Below are 20766 nucleotides of genomic sequence, written 5' to 3'. Positions count from 1 at the left end.
ATCAATGATATTTTGGGAGTAAGAATGAGAGCACCTATACACTAGTAAAACTTTAAAGCTGTTTATATGGGATCTTGGATTGTATAAGAGGCATTAAGTACAAAAGCAGAAATAGTGCTAAACAAATCATTGGTTGGAGGTCGAAGTTAGAACATTGTCTAGTTTTGGGTCCCTACTTTACGAAGGCTATGAAGAGGGTGCAGATGAGATTTATTAAGGTGATGCCAAGGATGAGAGGCATTGGTTACGTGTAAAGCCTAGAGAAACAGGCTGTTAAGAGGCAGAGATCTAATGGATTGTTCAGAATTCAGGGTTTTGATGAGGTAAATTGTGAAAAACTTTTTTTCCATTGGTAGGTGAGTTGATAACTAGAGGCCATAAATTTAAGACCATCGCCAAAAGAACATGGGGCTAGGTTAGGATTTCTTTTATGTGGAAGGTTATTAAACATGGAATACTCTACTGGAAAGTGGTAAAATCAGAATCCATAATTACTTTTGATGGGGAAATGGATAAATATCTTGGGGGGGGGGGGGGAAGAGAAGAGAAACATAAGAGGAAAAGGCAGCAGAGGAATGGGACTAAGTGGGTAGTTCATGCACAGAGCCAATGCAGGCATGATGGGACAAATAGCTTCTTTCTGTGCTGCAAATTGGTTATGGAAGGAATAGTTTAGATCATATGAAGCTGTGGTATATTAGAATGCTGGCTGCAAGTTTTGGTATATCAGAGTGGGGGGTGGGGAAAATCATCTGAAATTTAAAGGGTCTAGTGAGAATTGTCATGGGCCTGTGTTAATTCTAGCCACATAGTAAAAGCTGCAATTGAGGTGCTCAACTCCCTAATTGCAGTGGCACCTGCCTTTAAAGATAAGTTTTATTGCGATCTGGTCAGTTCCAACTGAAATTTTCAAAAGTTAACAATTATCATTTCCAAATCTGGAGCATACAAGTTCTACAAAAGTTAAGTGAAAGTAGCAGCATTTACATGATGCTTTCACTATTTCTTGGTTAATTTGTGTGGGTGATATCCAGAAATTAAATCAACTGTTGCATAATTATATTCCAAAAGTTCTAAAAAGTATTTAATTTGAGTACCGGCTAAGGCAGTATGCCCAACGTGGGATGCCTGTTTACGATTGCAAGCTACGTGACAGTTCCTTTTTTAGTTTTAGGCACCCATCAATTGCTCTGTTATTGATGCTACTACCATCTGGTGTTAGTTGAAAAACTTTCTTAGCTGGTATGGTGCAATTAACTTTTACCTTTATCTTTGCAATGTTAAATTCTAAAAGGGGATGCTAAATTCTAAACAAGCTGCAGGAGACTTTGGTCATGCTGCCTCTGATACAGCTTTCTTCCCCATCTTGTCTTGTGAATTCTGTTGCTGCCTTATGAGGGGTGTGAATTTGCAGGTGTCTTATTTCAAGCAAAGTAGAAACTGTCTGCGAAAGTCTTTAGCTAATTTGGACTTGGACCATAATTTTCTCCACTACAGATGTTAGACTAATTGTCTATCACTCTTTTTGAATAATGTTAACACACTTCCATCTTCCTGTCCTCTAGTAAAACTTCCATTTTTTTTTGAGCCCCTTCGCAGTGGGTGGGGGTAATATAAAGCCCTAGCTCCTTTTCCTAATTTTAGAATTCATAAAGTAACACTAGACCACAGCCTAGGACTGTTATTTTAGCTCTAGAAAAGCGACATTTGCATTTTTGCTGGGACAGCAAAAAAAGTCAGTAATGGGGAGCTAGGACTGGAGTGGGAAAGTTGCTGTTTAAATATCACAGCACTGGAGGAGCAGAATGCATTCTGAGCTGCTGCTCTGCTCTTTTTATAAGTGATATGGAAATGGAAACTCCCATTGCTAATTTTAAGCTGTAATTCAGTATCTCATGGGTCCCCAATCATATTCAGATAAGATTCATTTAGCAATCTTGCAGGTATCTAGATGATATACTACCTCAGCCCTTTGTTTATAACGTCAATACAATTTTCATAACTCAACATTTTCCTCCCCTTTTCTCCACCCCATTCAATCGGATAAAAGATCTGTACTTATAAATCTGAATTACATTTTGGTAAATTAAGTTCACAACTGATCTTTAAAATTGCCCTCAGTTTGTTGATTTTTAAGTCCTTTTTTAATTTGTTTGCCCTTTGATTTTCTTTTTTTTTCCCTCTTGTCCTTTATTTTCCAATTCCTCCTTTTCCTATATTTCTGTCCTCCCTTTTTCCTTGCTTGTAGCCATCACTAACAGTTACACGGTACAAATCTTGAGCCATGCTTTTGTTTACCAGCAGCAGGAGATATTTGTGTAAGATAGGTATAAAACAAAGATATAGTAACTGTGGGACATCAAGGTGTGCCAACCTAGAACCTTTTTATTTTGTTTCTGCTCTGCCTATCTGGATATAATGTAGCAATAATCAAAATAAGTAGTTGCACTTCTCTTGCTGTACTTTCTGCTCTCCTTTTTGTAATAGTATTTTCCTTCTTGAGCAAGTTAAATATATACAATTATTGCATGAGATTATCAGGCCATTGTGTGAAAAATGTTTAATTTCTATCAGACCCTCACCCCAAAAAAATTGTATCTGATCTAGAGTCTACTGGCTTCCCCCACAACCACAGGTTTTGTGCCTCAGTCCACTGCTGTTAAATGCCTTCACAGCCTGCTTCTGCCATTCAAGAAGCCCTGCTGTATTTAAAAAGTGGTTCTTCCATCTAACCTAAAACTTCAATGGTTGTTTATGTTCCTCCAGTTTATTTTCCTTTGGAACTAAGTGTTTTTAAAATTTCAAATTCTAAACAATGAATTATTAACCTGAGAGAATCTCTAGTTTGAACTGTTTGATCCTGACCAATATAGATTAGTGGCATTCTATTGCACAATTTTTGAGTTGTCGTGCTTATTACCAGTTTGGTCTGTAAATTTGTTATTCTGTACTCATTTTATGCTGTATAATACTTTTAGATGCTTCTTGTTAACTTTTTTTACTTGCTCCATAGCTACAACTAATGAGAATCCTGAAGGGACTGCTACATTGAATATCTGCCCGTTAGAGGATGAAAACAAAATTCTTCCTTGTGCTGCAACTTTTAGTGATGTTATGACTAAAGGTAGATGTTAATATTATTCTTGGCATCTGCCACAAAACTATGGAAGTAAACTTAAGTTATTGACCAAAGAATTCCAAAGATAAAGTTTATTTAAGAATCTCGAGTGGGATTACTTATCTCCTATTTGGCTTAACTGAATTGCTATCTGCAGTCCATGCCTTTTTTTTTTGTGCTGCTTTGTTCAATATTATGTTGACATTTGTTATCATGCAACTTACTATAGTAAGGAACATTTAATATCTAGCTTTAAGTGACTTTTTTTATTCATTCATGGGATGTGGGTGTCGCTGGCAAGGCCAGCATTTATTGCCCATCCCTAATTGCCCTTGAGAAGGTGGTGGTGAGCCGCTGCAGTCTGTGTGGTGAAGGTTCTCCCACAATGCTGTTAGGAAGGGAGTTCCAGGATTTTGACCCAGTGACGATGAAGGAACGGCGATATATTTCCAAGTCGGGATGGTGTGTGACTTGGAGGGGAACGTGGAGGTGGTGCTGTTCCCATGTGCCTGCTGCTCTTGTCCTTCTAGGTGGTAGAGGTCGCGGGTTTGGGAGGTGTAGTCGAAGAACCCTTGGCGAATTGCTGCAGTGCATCCTGTGGATGGTACACACTGCAGCCACGGTGCATCGGTGAAGGGAGTGAATGTTTAGGTTGATGGATGGGGCGCTAATCAAGCAGGCTGCTTTATCCTGGAGCTCCTTGAGCGTTGTTGGAGCTGCACTCATCGAGGCAAGTGGAGAGTATTCCATCACACTCCTGACTTGTGCCTTGTAGATGGTGGAAAGGCTTTGGGGAGTCAGGAGGTGGGTCACTCGCTGCAGAATACCCAGCCTCTGACCTGCTCTTGTAGCCACAGCATCCATATGGCTGGTCCAGTTAAGTTTCTGGTCAATGGTGACCCCCAGGATGTTGATGGGGGATTTGGCAATGGTAATGCCTTTGAATGTCAAGGGGAGATGGTCTCTTGGAGATGGTCATTGCCTGGCACTTGTCTGGTGTGAATGTTACTTGCCACTTATCAGCCCAACCCTGGATGTTGTCCAGGTCTTGCTGCATGCGGGCATGGACTGCTTCATTATCTGAGGGGTTACGAATGGAACTGAGCACTGCAATAATCAGCGAACATCCCCATTTCTGACCTTATGATGGAGGGAAGGTCATTGATGAAGCAGCTGAAGATGGTTGGGCCTAGAACACTGCCCTGAGGAACTCCTGCAGCACTATCCTGGGGCTGAGATGATTGGCCTCCAACAACCACTACCATCTTCCTTTGTGCTCTGTATGACTCCAGCCACTGGAGAGTTTTCCCCCTAATTCCCATTGACTTCAATTTTACTAGAGCTCCTTGGTGCCACACACGGTCAAATGCTGCCTTGATGTCAAGGGCAGGCACTCTCTCCTCACCTCCTGGAATTCAGCTCTTTTGTCCATGTTTGGACCAAGGCTGTAATGAGGTCTGGAGCAGTGTGGTCCTGGCAGAACCCAAACTGAGCATTGGTGAGTAAGTGCCGTTTGATAGCACTGTCGATGACACCGTCCATCACTTTGTTGTTGAATGCGAGTAGACTGATAGGGCGGTAATTGGCCGGATTGGATTTGTCCTGCTTTTTGTGGACAGGACATACCTGGGCAATTTTCCACATTGTCGGGTAGATGCCAGTGTTGTAGCTGTACTGGAACAGCTTGACTAGAGGCGCAGCTAGTTCTGGAGCACAAGTCTTCAGCGCTACAGCTGGAATGTTGTCGGGGCCCACAGCCTTAGCTGTATCCAGTGCACTCAGCCGTTTCTTTATCATGTGGAGTGAATCGAATTGGCTGAAGATTGGCTGAAGACTGGCTTCTGTGATGGTGGGGATATCGGGAGGAGGCCGAGATGGATCATCCACTCGGCACTTCTGGCTGAAGATGGTTGCAAACTCTTCAGCCTTGTCTTTTGCACTCACGTGCTGGACTCCGCCATCATTGAGGATGGGGATGTTAACAGAGCCTCCTCCTCCCGTTAGTTGTTTAATTGTCTACCGCCATTCACGACTGGACGTGGCAGGACTGCAGAGCTTTGATCTGATCCGTTGGTTGTGGAATCGCTTAGCTCTGTCTATGTCTATAGCATGTTGCTTCTGCTGTTTAGCATGCATGTAGTCTTAAGTTGTAGCTTCACTGGGTTGGCACCTCATTTTTAGGTATGCCTGGTGCTGCTCCTGGCATGCTCTTCTACGCTCCTCATTGAACCATGGTTGATCCCCTAGCTTGTTGGTAATGGTAGTGAGGAATATGCCAGGCCATGAGGTTAGATTGTGCTGGAATACAATTCTGCTGCTGATGGCTCACAGCGCCTCATGGATGTCCAGTTTTGAGCTGCTAGATTTGTTCTGAATCTATCCAATTTAGCATGGTGATAGCGCCACACAACACATTGGATGGTGTCCTCAGTGCGCAGATGGGACTTCGTCTCCATGAGGACAGTGCGGTGATCACTCCTAACAATACTATCGTGAACAGGTAGATTGGTGAGGACGAGGTCCCCTCGTGTTGGTTCGCTCAGGCCCAATCTGGCAGCTATGTCCTTGAGGACTTGGCCAGCTCGGTCAGTAGTGGTTTTACCGAGCCACTCTTGGTGATGGACGTTGAAGTCCCCCACCCAGAGTACGTTCTGGGCCCTTGCTACCCTCAGTGCTTCCCCCAGTGGTGTCTTGTTTTCAACTGCAACAAGCTGATTATGTCCAGAAACAAATTGACTTTCTGTGCACCTTATGCTATAACTCAAACCAGTAGAAAAAGTGAAGGAATGTTATCTCAATACTAAGTCGGTTTTTCCTGTTTGACATCCATAGTCAACACACCTCTTGCCATCTGTCTTGTCTGATGCCACTGGGAAAACATTCAAGATAAATACACATTGGTACTGAATGCCACAATACTAGCAGACAAAGTGTGAAACTCCTCCCTTCAGCATTCTATGTACTGCATCTCGTGCGGTTATCTTTGTGCTGTGCACTTATAGTCCCAGTTAGAGAGCCCTTGGTCCCAGCATAGAAATTGCTACAATAAGTTAATCAAAAGTTTCTTTGCCAAAACTTCTTCAATTAACATTTGAAGAATTCACACCATGTTGTCAACCATACTGCATTCCACACCCTAGTTGGGAATGAATAATGTAGTATGTGACTTGGGTTTTACTGTAGTCATCTCTGCTGCTGCCACCTCAAAAAAATGGTTGAGAGCACTTATAGGCACTTCAGAAATGTCTTACTTGAGAGTTGGGGAATGTAGAACTTAAACTCTTGGACAGGTTGCTTTGCAGCTGAACAAATCCTTATGCTTGTTCTCAGTTTTTAGTAAGTACATCTGTAACAAAGCCGCACGTACTTCTATATGCAACTGATTTGGCTGTGAGCAGGACAGATTTGAGTTGGAAGTTTAGTTTTGGTTGTTCAAATACAAGATTTATTTCCAACAAGATGCACAAATTTGAAGAGGTTTGTCAACTGCTCAGCTCAAGCATCCCCATTGCTTTCTCAAATCCTGCACCCTAGCATCTTCTACACTTGCCATGGACTCAGCAAAATGCAGCAACTTTCTTTCATGCTTACCAGTTCTATCATTAGCATGTCAAAATTTAAATTGTCATGTGTTCCCCTTTTTTTCCCCCCAAACTCTAAAATTTGATGTGGAAAACTTTTCCCTTGTGATGGTCACTGGACGCATACTTGTGCTGTTTTCTGTTGCGTGTCTTCCTAAGGTCTGACGTTCGTTCCAAGTTCAGTAGAGACTTTGAACTGTTTGGAAGACCGTCCTGTTGGATATTTCTGATGTCAGCAGTTTCCCACTGACTCGAATCTTGAATACTGTGCCCTTAAAGAATATAGTGCAGTATTCTGTTCTCTGGCTTGTTAAAAATGGAACTATTAGTACTTAAAAATGCATTTGAAAGCTGCTTGTCTGCTCTAATTGGAAGAAACTGAATAGAGGAGATGATTTAAGGAGACTGCCTCCCAAGTACAGATAGAACTATATCCTTTTGCCTTACATCCACCCCCCCCCCCCCACTTTGCCTTGCACCATCATCCCATTTGACATTTAATCACTCCTGCCCTCCCCAAATCAGACCTTGCCCATTGTTCTTTCCTCCCCCTTTTTCACTAGCTCTTCTTGCTTATAAAACTGTTAACTATCAGAAATGGAAGTTAAATCTTTAACATTGCAGGTCGATAACCTGTTTCTCTCCATAGATGCTGCGTTACCTGCTAAGTGTTAACAGCATTTTGTGTTTATTTCAGATTTCCAGCATCTGCAGTATTTTGCTTTTGTTTGTAGAACTATATCCTGTTTAATGTGGACATAGTATGGTATTTGAACAAGGGGAAAGACTGGATGTTCCATTACTTCACTTTATCTTGTTACATATGATTTTAGAAATAGAACACACATTCAGTAGTGTCACTATGAAACACACTTTTTTATCAATAAGTCAAAACCAAATGGCAAAATCAAGCAGAAGTTTAAATCCTAGAACTTGCATACTGGAGCTCCTATTTTCAAATTTTCAAACTTTTTTGCTGAAGTGGTTGGTGGGATTGTAAATGGCATGCATCAACATTTTTGGTAAGAGGAAAATTTTCAGGGTAAATTGAAGGTCATACTGCCTGATTAATGGCCAAATTAGCTAATGTTTTTTAAAAAAGAAAATCAATCCCTGGAAAACATCTTCAAAGTTATTATTTGCAACAACCTGAATATTGTTGTCTGGATTTGTTCATAATTGAACTTTTACAGATATATATTAAATAGTATCTTGATCAGACCAGAAGGGCTACCTTTTTCTTAAGATTACTTGTCTGTTGTAAGGCAGGAAAAATTTGTTATGCCTTGAATGCAAATATTAGCCTAAATGTATTCATGGAACAGAGCTGAACAGTGAACTTGAGTCAGATCCTGAGTATATTCCACATGACAGGTGGAAGAATTTATTGGAGGAAAATAATCTTCCTTTTTGGTGTTGATGTATTCCTGAATGTGTTGCATTGAGACTTTATCTATTTATAGGTTTTTACATGGAATTAATGGAATAAAAATCAGGCGGGTTCCATAAAGGGCAGGTGATCCGCTCCACCAGTTTACTGCCCAGGTGGTGAAATTTTTAAAAATTACCCCAGACACTCGCAGAATATTGTAAATGGGATCTTTGGGTACTAGTTTAAAGAGTACCATCCACTCGTATGTTTTTCTTCCTGCAGGATTACAGATAGCTGTAACTGAAAAAGATGATGCTGAGAAAGAGGAAAGCATTCCATTGAAAGTTCCAGCAACTGTCACAATTAATACTAGTGTGGAAAAAGGTAGGGAAGAAGTTTTGACAATTTTCCTAGTGTTTTGTATTAGTGTATTTGAGCATTGCTTTTATTTTGTTTTACACTTAAATACACTTCTCAAATACATGCAGATCGAGATGATTTAAGTTTTAGATTGATAACCTAATTTTTCTCGTGTTCTGATCCCATTATGCTGGCCTCAGCTTTGGTATTGATTTCAGCTCCTAATGTGCTTAAGAACCCTCCAAGGTATATACTTCCATATTGTCATAGAATGCTCCTGAGGTTCAGCCTTCTAGGTCACAGCTCATGACAAAATCCATAGTATTGCCCTTGTAGGTAGATAAAGGTAGAACTGGCTTTTGTGTTACAATGTACTGTGTAGGTGTGAAATTAGGCTGGGGAAGGTCGAAGATGGCCACCTTGCTCTGGCATGTCTGGTTTCTAAAAGATGACTTATGTCTCAGGCTTGTTTTAGATGATGTAACTTGGAAATGGGACTGTCGGAAGAAACATTAAGCCATTGATGTGCATGCCAGGCTGTCCAAAGGCTAACGGATCATTTAATTTGTGGCCTGAGACACAGTCAACTACAAGCATGAAAACCAAAATAGTCCTGGTGAAATTTGAGCCCAAAGCTAATATTGGATCAGGTTAGACAGTTGAGAGATTTTACTGCTGTGCTAGTTAGCTAATTTTAATTTCAGGAAATAAATCTAGTTAGTTAATTCAGAAATTGAGCCCAGCTCGAGTGTATTGTGTTAAGACTTGTCTTCTGGAATGGCTTGGCGACAAATAAGATGCAGTGGGCACTAGGATCTAGGATTGAGTCCGAAATGGTATAAGATCTTTGCAGGGGCAGAAAATCACATGGCTAAAAAACTTGAATGTTTATCCTTAAATGACTAGTTGTACAAAACAGCTGTTCAGAAAGTTTTTGCCACATTCTAGGAGTTTGGAATTCTTGTCAATTTAAGTCTCTGGAATCTCCATAATAAATGTTGCACAGCACAGAAACAGGCCATTCAGCCCAATTGGTCTATGCTGGCATTTATGCTTCACTCAAGCCTCCTCCCACCCCTCTTCATCTAACCCAATCAGCATACCCTTCAATTCATTTCTTTCAAGTGTTTATCTAACTTCTCCCTAAATGCATCAATGCTGTTTGCCTCAACTACTTCTCATGGTAGCATGTTCCACATTCCTACCACTCTGGGTAAAGAAGTTTCTCCTGAATTCTCCATTGGATTTAGCAGTGACTATCTTTTATATTTATGGTCTCTAGTTTTGGACACCCTCAAGTGGAAACATTTTCTCTCTACCCTATCCAATCCTTTCATTATCAGGTCACCCCTTAGCCTTTTTTTCTAGAGAAAAGAGCCCTAGCCTGTTCAGACTTCCCTGATGAGTATATCCTCTCAATTCTGGTAGTATCCGTGTGAATCTTTTTTGCACATTCTTCAATGCCTCTATCCTTTTTATAATGTGGAGACCAGAAGTGTGCACAGTACTAAAGTGTGGTCTAACCAAGGTTCTGTACAAGTTTCAGTTTTTTTTTTTCTAACACTACTGCTCTAGAAATGAACCCCAGTGCTTGGTTTGCTTTTTTTTAATGGCCTTATTAACCTGCATTGTGACTGATTTGTGTATCTACCCCTAGATCCCTTTTTGCCCCTCGACCTCATTTAGACTTATCCAAGCAGTATGTGGCCTCCTTATTCTTTCTACCAAAATGCACCACCTCACCTTATCTATGTTGAAATTCATTTGCCATTTACATACCCATTCTGCAAGTTTATTAATGTCTTCCTGCATTTTGTCACTTTTTTTGTATTAACTGCCCATCCCAATTTGGTGTTGTCTGCAAATTTTGAAATTGTACTTCTGATTCCAGAGTCCAAATCAATAATGTAAATTGTGAAGTGTCCCAGCATCGATCCCTATGAAACACCACTTCCCACCTTTTGTCCGTCTTGAGCAGCTACCCTTAATCTCTACTTTGCTTTCTGTTTTGTAGCCAGCTTGCTATCCCTTCTGCTACCTGTCTCCTGACGCCATATGCTCTGACCTTAGTCGTGAGTCTACTATGTGGTACCTTTATCGAAGGCCTTTTTGAAAATCCAAATATATTCGTCTACTCTTTCTGTTCCTTCAAATAATTCAAGCATGACTTTCCCTTTTCGAAATCTGTGTTGACTATTCTAGAAACAGAAAAATATAATTTTCTATTACATCTTTTTGAGTAAAGATGCCATTACCTATTTCCTACCACCGACGTTAAGCTAACTGATCTACAGTTCCCTGGACTTGTTCTATCTCCCTTTTTTAAGTATAGGAATAACATTAGCTGTCTGCCAGTCCTTTTGACACTATTTCCTTTTCTAATGAATATTTGTATGTATGTAATAGTGCCTCTGCTATCTCTTCCCTAACTTCTAATATGCACATAGGCAATCCATTCGGACTAGGGATTTTATCCTCTAGGTTTGATTAGTTTACCAATTACAAGGCACTTGCATGCAACTCGGGGAGAAAATAGTCTTGTCCACTGACTATTCTGGGACCCCAGCATCTTAGGAAGACTGGATGACAGCAGAGGATCTTCATACTGTGTGACTGGTGACTGTCTGTCTTTGCAGTCCTTTACATTTGAATGTTCAATATCATACAGCAGGTCCCTGTTGTCCCAGTTGCTGAAAATCAAGCCTCAGATGAGAATCTGAAATGTGGTCTCAGAAGCAGAACAATAAGTATCCCTGCATCTTTCATCTCTTCACTCTTGCTGATAGTTGCTTGCCTGTGCAATGGTGGCTGATCCAAGGCCAGTGGACTGTAACAGAATTCATTTGGTGTGTCAATAAACCTGAACTTTGTCCAGGTGCACATCATTTGCCATTGCAACAAGCAGTTAGGGATCATGTTCTCTAGATTGGGCATCAGTACAGCTAAAGTTAGCTGTAATAAAATCAGATGTCTTCAAGTTAATGTCTTGTAGTTGCTGAGCGCACTTAATTTGGGGAAATTACCAACAGGCAAGAAATTTCTTGCAGCCAAATTAATGCTACAGCAACCTTACCTGTGTTAAATTTTCATGCATAAAGGAAGAGAGGACACTAGGAGAGTGTCACAAGTAAGAGAAGCGTTGGGTAAAATTTTGAATTCTGTGGGGACGTCTTTGATGCAGAATATTGAGTGAAGCTGAAGTAACTCTTAAGAAAACTCCTCTGTTTCAGACATATTTAATGTTGAGAGGCTCGGCACTGGCATGGAGAAAGCCTTCAATTAACTTAACTTGTTCTCTTTCTGCCCCACCTACCCCAGCCTTCTAAATAATTGAGGTTCTATCCCTCAGCAATTATACAGGCCTTATAGAGCATTGAAGCTGGTGATAAATAGGATTTGAACTGAGATCTCGCTCGCTCTCAACTTTTCCAGATATCTTTTGTTTTCCGAGTACTGATTAGTGTAGTTGGAGAGTTTCCAACCCATACCCATTCACTTACACATAATTTACAGCACAAAAACAGGCCATTTGGCTCAACTGGTTTATGCCAGTGTTTATGCTGCACATGACCCTCTTCCCACCCATCTTCACCTAATCCCATCAGCATACCCTTCTATTTTCTCCCTCCATGTTTATCTAGATTTCCCTTTAAATGCATGTTATTTGCCTCAACTACTCATTGTAGTTCGTTCCACATTCTTACCACTCTTTGGGTAAAGAAGTTTCTCCTGAATTCTTTATTCAATTTATTGGTGCCTATCTTATTTATGGCCCCTAGTTTTGAACTGCCCCCATAAGTGGGAACATCTTCTCTACGTCTACCCTATCAAACTCTTCCATTATCTTAAAGACCTCTACTATAAGATTATGGTCTATCTTGATAGATAACCTTCAACATTAAGAAAACTACCATTTGTAAAATTCTACCTATATCTGTTTGCAGTGATTTTGGTCATTGCTCAATTTCTCAGGTGAAGAGGTATCTTTGTAGAAGACATTGTTTTCTTCTGAAAAGAACATCACTTTTGATGTCATCCATGAAGTTAAGACAGATTGATTTTCCTCAATGTTTCCTGTGGGAATCCCTGGGTAGGTGTTGCACATCCTTTTTAACAGGATCTGATTTTGTTGAGGTATTCCCATCTCCAGCCCTGCCTCAGCTCATCTGCTGAAACCCTTATCCATGCCTTTGATACCACTAGACTCGACTATTCCAATGCTCTCCTGGCTGGCCTCTCATCTTCCACCCTCCATAAACTTGGGCTCATCCAAAACTCTGCCTGTATCTAACTTGTACCAAGTCCTGTTCACCTATCATCCCAGTGCTTGTTGACCTACATTGGCTCCCGGTCTGGCAATGCTTTGATTTTTAAAATTCTCATCCTTGTTTTCAAATACCTCCATGGCCTCGCCCCTGTCTATCTCTTTGTAACCTCCTACAGCCCTACAAACCTCTGAAATCTGTGGTTCTCCAATTCTTGCCTCTTGTGCATCCCTGATTTTAATCGCTCCACCATTGGTGGCCGTGCCTTCAGCTGTCTAGACCTTAAGCTCTGGAATTCCCTCCCTAAATCACTCTACCTCTCTCTCATTTGAGAAGCTCCTTTAAACCCTACTTCTTTGATCAAGCTTTTGGTCACCTGTCCTATTATCTCCTGATGTGGCTTGGTGTCCACTTTGTTTGATAACTCTCTCCTGTGAAGTGCCTTGGGATGTTTTGCTACGTTATATAAATGCAAGTTGTTGTCGTGAGGGAGGATGTTGTACCCTATTGAGGGCTCCAGAATGGTTAACAATGGTCACCTGGTCTTTGTGCTGAGCATTAACGAAATCACTCATTCATTGAGAATGAGCTTGAGTGTTACAAATTGACTGACTGGTGCATGGCCAAATGACAACCAGATAGGGGGGTGTCATTGACATGTTACAGGATTCATTAGTTTCCATAATGAGCTTTTGGTTGACAAAAACAAAATGCTGTAAAAGCTCAGCCAGTCAGGCAGAATCTGAGGAGAAAAACAGAGCTCTGATGAAGGGTCATCGACCTGAAACGTTAGCTTTTGTTTCTCCGACCTGAAACTTTTCAGGTCTGAGAAACTAGAGCTAATATTTCAGGTTGATGACCCTTCATCAGAGCTGTTTCTTTCTCCACAGATGCTGCCTGACTTGCTGAGCTTTTCCAGCATTTTCTGTTTAGTTCAGATTTCCAGCATCTGCAGTATTTTGCTTTTGGTTGACAATAGAGGTTCTTTGACTTTCTTTTGTGGATAGCTGCATTGCTTAAGAACATGAGAAATAGGAGCAGGAATAGGCCATACAGCCCTTGAGCCTGCTCTGCCATTCAATAAAGTTTAATTTTGATTTATGCAATGACATTGACTGGAGGCAGTTGAAATAATGAGTCAAGGTAGCAACTGGTTCCTTGGATAATGTAATGTGGTCCTGAGCAGCTATCCTAGTGGTTTTTCTGGGTTAAAGGTTTTGGAGGAGATTTCAGTTTTTGTGTCTGGATTGCTATACTTGAGTGTGACCTTAGATTTTATTGAATTGTGAGGCTTTTGAAACTTGCAGCATCTGAGATTCTTCTCCCTCATTTTTTGCTGTGGTGCAAGTTAATGAGAATTGATCCAGCTCCTTGAAGTCTGCCTGAAACAATTTACTATAATTTCTAGTCCATTACTGTCTTAATGATTCCTCTTTTCTGGGTTAAAGCTCATCTACTACATGGATAACATCCAAAGCACTCAGTTCCCATTAGTATCGCATTAGGTTGGAACTTAGAATTACATGGTTTCACTTTCAGCCACAGTGTTAATGGGCAATACCATAGTGGTTCAATTTGTATAAAAATAGGTAGCATTATCCACAAGACTCATTTATCTCTGTGTAGGTGGTGGTGTGCAGAACCTATATGTTTGCTTTGAGCAAGAACACCAATTCTTGGAGATGGGACTTTGAACAGAGAAATGCTTTTATTTTCCTGCTATTCCTGATTCTAAACTTGTGCTTAAAATAAAATACTTCTCGATCATAAAGCGTGTACCTGTGATTGCAGCATTTTGCCTAGTGTTGCTTCATTAAAATCAGGTCACTTGGCCCGTACAGGATTGTCATGGGACCTGTGAACCATCCATTTCAGCTTTTGACCACAATGGACCTCATTTGTATCTTGAAGGAATTTGTGGTCCATTGTGGACAAAGGCTTGAATGGTTGACTGTTATAAGTTTCAGGTCTGCACTAGATATTCTCTCTGGTTTAGCATAATCAATTTCTCCCACCGTCCTCTTTTAAAACACTCTAAAACCCACCTCTTTCCCTCCTAATCTTTGGTTCAGCATCTTTTTTTTTCTTGTCACATCTGTGAAGTGCATTGGAAAGTTTTTTTCTATGTTAAAGATGCTACATAAATGCCCATTGTTTTAAGCAGATCCCACATCCCTTATGATTTTACCTTGTTGCCTGATACCTAGTCTTATGACAACATGACTTGGGGTCATAACAATGAAAACTGCTTGTTATCTGTAGTGGATACTGTAATCTTGTACGTGCCACCATGTGCTTGTTCAGTCTTCTAAGAGGTGCACTGATTAACAGTCTGGTGAAGTAAGACCAAATATAAACCAACAGGCAAATTTTATTTTACCAACTGTCCATGAACAAACAATGATTACAGTGAATTACAGCTTATTGTTCCTCATAACAAAATAACAATGTATGCCACACCATCCCTCTTGGGCTAAATATAACTTTTATGACCAGTAATTCCTCTGAACTTGATTACTCTCCTGTGGAAGTGCCACTCATTCCTTATGACTGTCCCTTCCAGATTTTCTGCACTGAGCAAAACTGCTTTTGTTATCTGGGCAGAAGCCAAGAGCTTGACCTCTGACCCTCTCCTAGCACTCCTAGGCAAAGTCTGAAGAAACTACTCTCCCTTTCTGTTCTCCAATGAATAATCCATACAAATATAATGGGTGTAGAAGTTCACAGGACTGTAAATGAATTTTCATTGTCTCAGTTTGAAATGGTTTGAGGGAAGCACCATTTCATGAAATAATTTAGGTATAATCCCTGCCCTGCAGCACATGGCTGCTTATGGGGATTTAAATCCCATGTGAGCTAAACTTAACATTTTAATAAATTACACCAAAATCCTGGTTGAGGATCCTGGAACGTAAACTCAGTTTCTAGATATTTCGACTTTTCTACAGAAAAGATCCAGATGTGTGTTATAATTGTGCTTACAACAACTTGCATTTATTTAGCACCTTTTTTAATGTAGTAAAACGTCCCAAGGCACTTCACAGGAACAATTTTCAAACAAAATTTGACATGGAGCCACATGAGATACTAGGAACCTGAGAGACAGAGCGGTTTAGGGAGGGAATTCCAGAGCTTAGGGCCTAGGCAGTTGAAGGCACCACCGCCAATGGTGGAGCGATTTTTATTTTTTTTTTAAATCGGGCACGTGCAAGTGGCAAGAATTGGAGGAGTGCAGAGATCTTGTAGTGCTGGAGGAGGTTAGAGATAGGGAGGGGTGAGGCCATGGTGGGATTAGAAAACCAGAATGAGAATTTTAGAATCAAGGCGTTCCTGGACCGGGAGCCAATGTAGGTCAGCGAGTACAGGTGATGGGTGAATGGGACTTGGTGCGCGTTAGGATACGGGCAGCAGAGTTTTAGATGAGCTCAAGTTTATGGAGGGTGGAAAATGGGAGGCCAACCAGGAGAGCATTGCAGTAGTCAAGTCTAGAGGTAACAAAGGCATGGATGAGAGTTTCAGCAGATGAGTTTTAAGTTGAAGGATGCTTTAGTTTCTTAGGACAGCCCCATACTGGAATATGAATCTGAAGCCAGTCAAAGCACTTGGGTAGATGGCATCAAAGTGGGACCTTGTTTAAAATAAATAAAACCAATACTGCTGTTCATACAGTTTTATGGGGGTTGTCTTATAATGTCCTTTATTCATATGATAGTGAAACCCAGGAATATAACAGTAACATTTCCTTGTGATCTGGACCAGATGTGTGTCTTTGTCACATGTAATTCTTCAATTTCTTAAGGCAGACTTGAATGAATACTTGGTGAGTCGAGATTTGAAAGGAAGAAAAGCAGTTTTAACGATTCATACTGGGTGGATATACAGAACAGTTGTGATCAGATTCACTTATTTCCTATCAATAAAACTTGTCTTGTGTAATAATGAACCTGCATGCTATCCCACTTCAGTGGGTTATCTTGCTTGACTTAAAACTGATTTCCTATCTCTGCTCTCCAGTACCATGTCCTTGCAGCCTTTAGTTGACTGCATGCAGTGTTCTGTTTTTGAGGCAGACTGCCTCTGCTGGTGTCAGTGATTTTTTTATTTTCTGGCTGTTTGCACCTAGTGATCAAAATCTTTCCAACACAGTGTGTGAGACATTTATTGAGAACTGAGACAAACTAATGAATTACTTATTTGCAGTTTGAGGAAACACCAAAGCTAGTTCCTTATTTTAACTGCCTACTGTCTTGGGGCCCCTCTTTTGTTTTACTTGCAGGAATATATTAAGATTTACAATAAAATAGTCAAAGTAACTTTAAATCCTGTTGCTGGGCAAAATCGTCAAAAGATCTTAACACCTGTATTGTGACTATCAGGAGCCAGTTTCTACTTTCATTATTTACCAATCCTAAAAGAATTCTACAAGATGAGTTGACATGGATGTTCCTTACTCAGCCCACTATAATATTTATATAACATAATAAACACTCACAAAAAGAATCAATTTTAGGAGAGGCTAACACAAATGTAATCATCCCATCTTTAGTTGATCCAACTTTCCCCTGCATAGCTCAATATATTCATTGGGCCTCACAAACATATTTGACTTTGGGTATACACTCGATATCTCATGGCTCAAGTCTGCCTGAGTAAAGATGCAAAAAAAAGTGCATATGCATAGAAATCTAATTTTTCCCCATTGGGTGGCTGACTTTTTTTTGTACCTGTATGAAGTAACATGTGCCAAACAAATTGCTCCCATACCATACACCTATTTTGAGTGTTCCTGTGCCTTGCTTTGGCCTCTGCATCACCAAATTGAGATTGGTTGCCTCCATCTCAAGCCACTGCCTCATTTTCCCTGTCCACTTGCAGGTTTGCATCCATCTTTTTGAGTGCCTTAGTAGTCCTGCTCTTCTGGACTCTCCACCTGTGCTTTGCTGAACAATTATACCCAGCTTGTGATCCCCTTCATGGTATCTAAACCACTTGTGCTCAATGTATTCCTGGACAGCTTGGCTGTAGATCTTTCTATGAGTATAGAACTTTGATTTTTATATTTTCCAAGATTTTGTGATTTGTTCTGCAGATCTGAGCAGTCTGTGCTGGCCATGTGACTTACCAGTCATATGATTACCAGCAACAAATTGCCCATGCTCCCAGACTGCCTATCTCTGTTGCTACACTGGCCTATTGGTGTCTCATACCTACAAAAGTGGTCTTTGTACAAAGTATCCGAGGTTTGGACTAAGTCTGTCTCCAGGACTTTGTAGCAGATAAGAGGAGAAAGACAAACACGCAGGGGAAACAGACTGACAGACCATAAAGGAGAGACTAGAGTCCCAGACATGCAGAATGATATACAGACAAAGACAAACAGGCATTGAGAGAACAGTGTAGATAAGAGACTGAGACTTGCACAAAGAGTAGTGTGAGAAAGTCCTTGAGACCTGAGCAAGGTATGCAGGGAGAAAGACCAGACTGAATGAGAAAGAATAGTGTAGAAGATATGATGTGGAGATGCCGGTGATGGACTGGGGGTGGACAAATGTAAGGAATCTTACACCAGGTTATAGTCCAACAATTTTATTTTAAAATCACAAGCTGATTTTCACTAACGTTATGTTTTTAATTCTCTCTCTCTCTCTCTCTCTGCGCCATTTGGGTCTCTTTCTCTCTCTGTGTAATTGACACAATGTATATTCAGTGTACTGGGACGTACTGTTCTCCGTGACTGGCCTGTTTGAACACCAACGACACCTTTTGATTGGTGTGATGGTGTCCCAGCCTAATATAAGATATGCGATTTGAGAACCTTTCACTCATTCACCTGACGAAGGGGATAATCTCTGAAAGCTTGTGATTTTAAAATAAAATTGTTGGACTATAACCTGGTGTTGTAAGATTCCTTACAAGTGTAGAAGATAAGCAGAGATTGTTACTGGAAGAATTTTTTTAATGTTCATGAACTATGCTACAAGAGATGAACTAATGTTAAACTAAATTTTATTGTAATTGGCCTGCTTTTCTATATTCTGGTCAGTTAGCTGAAGATAAGAGAAGTCTTTGTGATTTGTTAGTCGAAGCTACTGTTACAAGCCTGGGCAACTGTTACATTATGTATTAAATGTTTGGGTCACTAGTGCTCAATGCTGTTAACTTAATCTGCCCTTTTAAAAAAAAAATTTCTACGCACAGCCTCTGGCTGTTGTGCCAACTAGGGAGGATGCAGATAAAACAACTGTTCAGGTAACTGCAGCGTGTAAGTCATCTCCCAGGCCTTGATGTGATGCGGTATCATCCTAAACCACCTCAAACAGCTGAGATGGCAAAGAGTGAACAAAATAGCCATAATATAGTGGATTTCTCCCTGGCCTTAGATAACTACAGAGAGCAAATCTGCATTGAGTTTGAGTTGACTTGAATATGGGAAATGGGCCTGCTGGTAATCTACATGCTTTATACATGTGAACAAAAACTTGGAACTATAACTAGGCTGTTAGTGCATTCTGTATCATTATTGCTTGCAGGGTATTCTGAATGTAGTTGGTGGCTCATCTAGTAAATTTGTAACCCAATATGTTTGATCTTGTCCAGCATGCTTTTCCAAGATAGCTTACCCAGCTGCAGCCAAGTAATTTGGGGCCACAGGGTTGAACCAAGGACATTGGTCCTTGGTCCAATCCCAATGTCCTCCTGTGCTACTCTGTTGTTATCCACTTTGGAGTTTGTCATCTTTATGGTGCCAATAGGTTGGGGATTACTACTGTGGCTGTGCATTTGCTTCTAGAGCATTGATGCAATCAGCATACACACCTCATTTGAGAATGAGTAGATAAGTGAAATTCTAACTTTTCCAATACCTTGTGTTGCTTTTTTTTTTATTAGGATCACCCTTATTGATACTTCAGGCTGATATTGATGTAACTTTTGTGGAACTTCAAAATGAGAGTGAACACCAGGGCAGTAGGTCAAGCTATCCAAACCCCAGTACTGATGTCTCCCAGAAGGAAATTGTTAGTTCTGAAGTTCATTGTGAGGAAGAAGATTGTCAGATGTTGCATTCACATGTGGCAATGACAGCTGCTGTTGGTAGTGTTGAATTAGATAAAGAACAATTGATCAATGGTGCCAGTATCCAGGTTAGTGATGCTGTGTTTCCTTCTACTAAATCAGAAGTTGCATCACTTAAACACTTCACAGATCAAAACCAAGAACATCAACTGACTCCTTTTGCTTCACTTCCAACATCAGAAAACTTGAGTGAATTTGAAAATCTGTCAAACAAAAATGTGGAAACTAATACCTGCATAGTAGAGAGCACATCTGCAGCAGAATCTGTGGATTCCCTCCAGTAGTGGTTGTCAGAGGTCTTTAAGGAAGATATGCAAACCAATGTACTGATAATTCCTGCTCCTGAAGATTTTTGTAAAAGTACTAAGGCTACAAATACTTGAAAATGAGCATTTCATTTAGACCCTTACATTGCCCAACTGATTTTAAAAGTAAATTGGAAAAGAATGCTGTAGTCTCTAGAATGAATCCCTGAGCCCTAAAATACAGACACTGCTCTAGTATTGTATTTGATATGGTTGATCAGATGCCTAGAAAAGAGATGAATCATCAGATTTTTATTTTGGGTAGCTGTAGTAATTCACCTTCAGGGAGGTTTAAGTTTAGGATTCAAAAGTGCATCCAGTTGACTTGACAAACCAGTTTTTTTTACTCATGAAGATGCCTAAATCTGGTTGTTGGGGGGGGGGGGGGGGGTGGTGGGGGGAAGGGGGAGGAGAAAAGAGGGGAACGGAAGAGTGTCTTATTAGCAGGTATGGAGCCTGTTGCATAGAATTGAATCTAAAGGTTACTGCTGGTACCAGTCAGTTAGAAAATGACCATGTTTCATCCATAATGATGAACATAGATACTTGTTGTAAAAAAGAATTGATAAACCTATTAAGCAAACATTGTATGTAGTGAATCTTGCTGAAACCTGATCAGTATGCAAGAATGTCAATGCCTTTGAATTGTTTCTGTATGTATATTACAGCTTAAAAAATGCAATCACCCATG

General features: G+C 40.5%; 1 protein-coding gene across 1 annotated transcript in view; it reads left to right on the top strand.

Moving 5' to 3' along the window:
• Positions 1–20446, top strand: part of LOC137322152 (tudor domain-containing protein 6-like) — a 29372-nt gene extending 8926 nt beyond the window's left edge. The window contains exons 2-4 of the mRNA XM_067985266.1: positions 3014–3124; positions 8354–8455; positions 19585–20446. Coding sequence (XP_067841367.1) covers positions 3014–3124; positions 8354–8455; positions 19585–20054 — 683 coding nt within the window. The 3' untranslated portion in view covers positions 20055–20446. The remainder of the gene's footprint in view (positions 1–3013; positions 3125–8353; positions 8456–19584) is intronic.
• The last annotated feature ends 320 nt before the right edge of the window (positions 20447–20766 follow it).

The sequence above is a fragment of the Heptranchias perlo genome, chromosome 5, assembly GCF_035084215.1.
Source record: "Heptranchias perlo isolate sHepPer1 chromosome 5, sHepPer1.hap1, whole genome shotgun sequence".
Classification (NCBI taxonomy): Eukaryota; Metazoa; Chordata; class Chondrichthyes; order Hexanchiformes; family Hexanchidae; genus Heptranchias; species Heptranchias perlo.
This window is presented reverse-complemented; position numbering and strand designations above follow the sequence as displayed.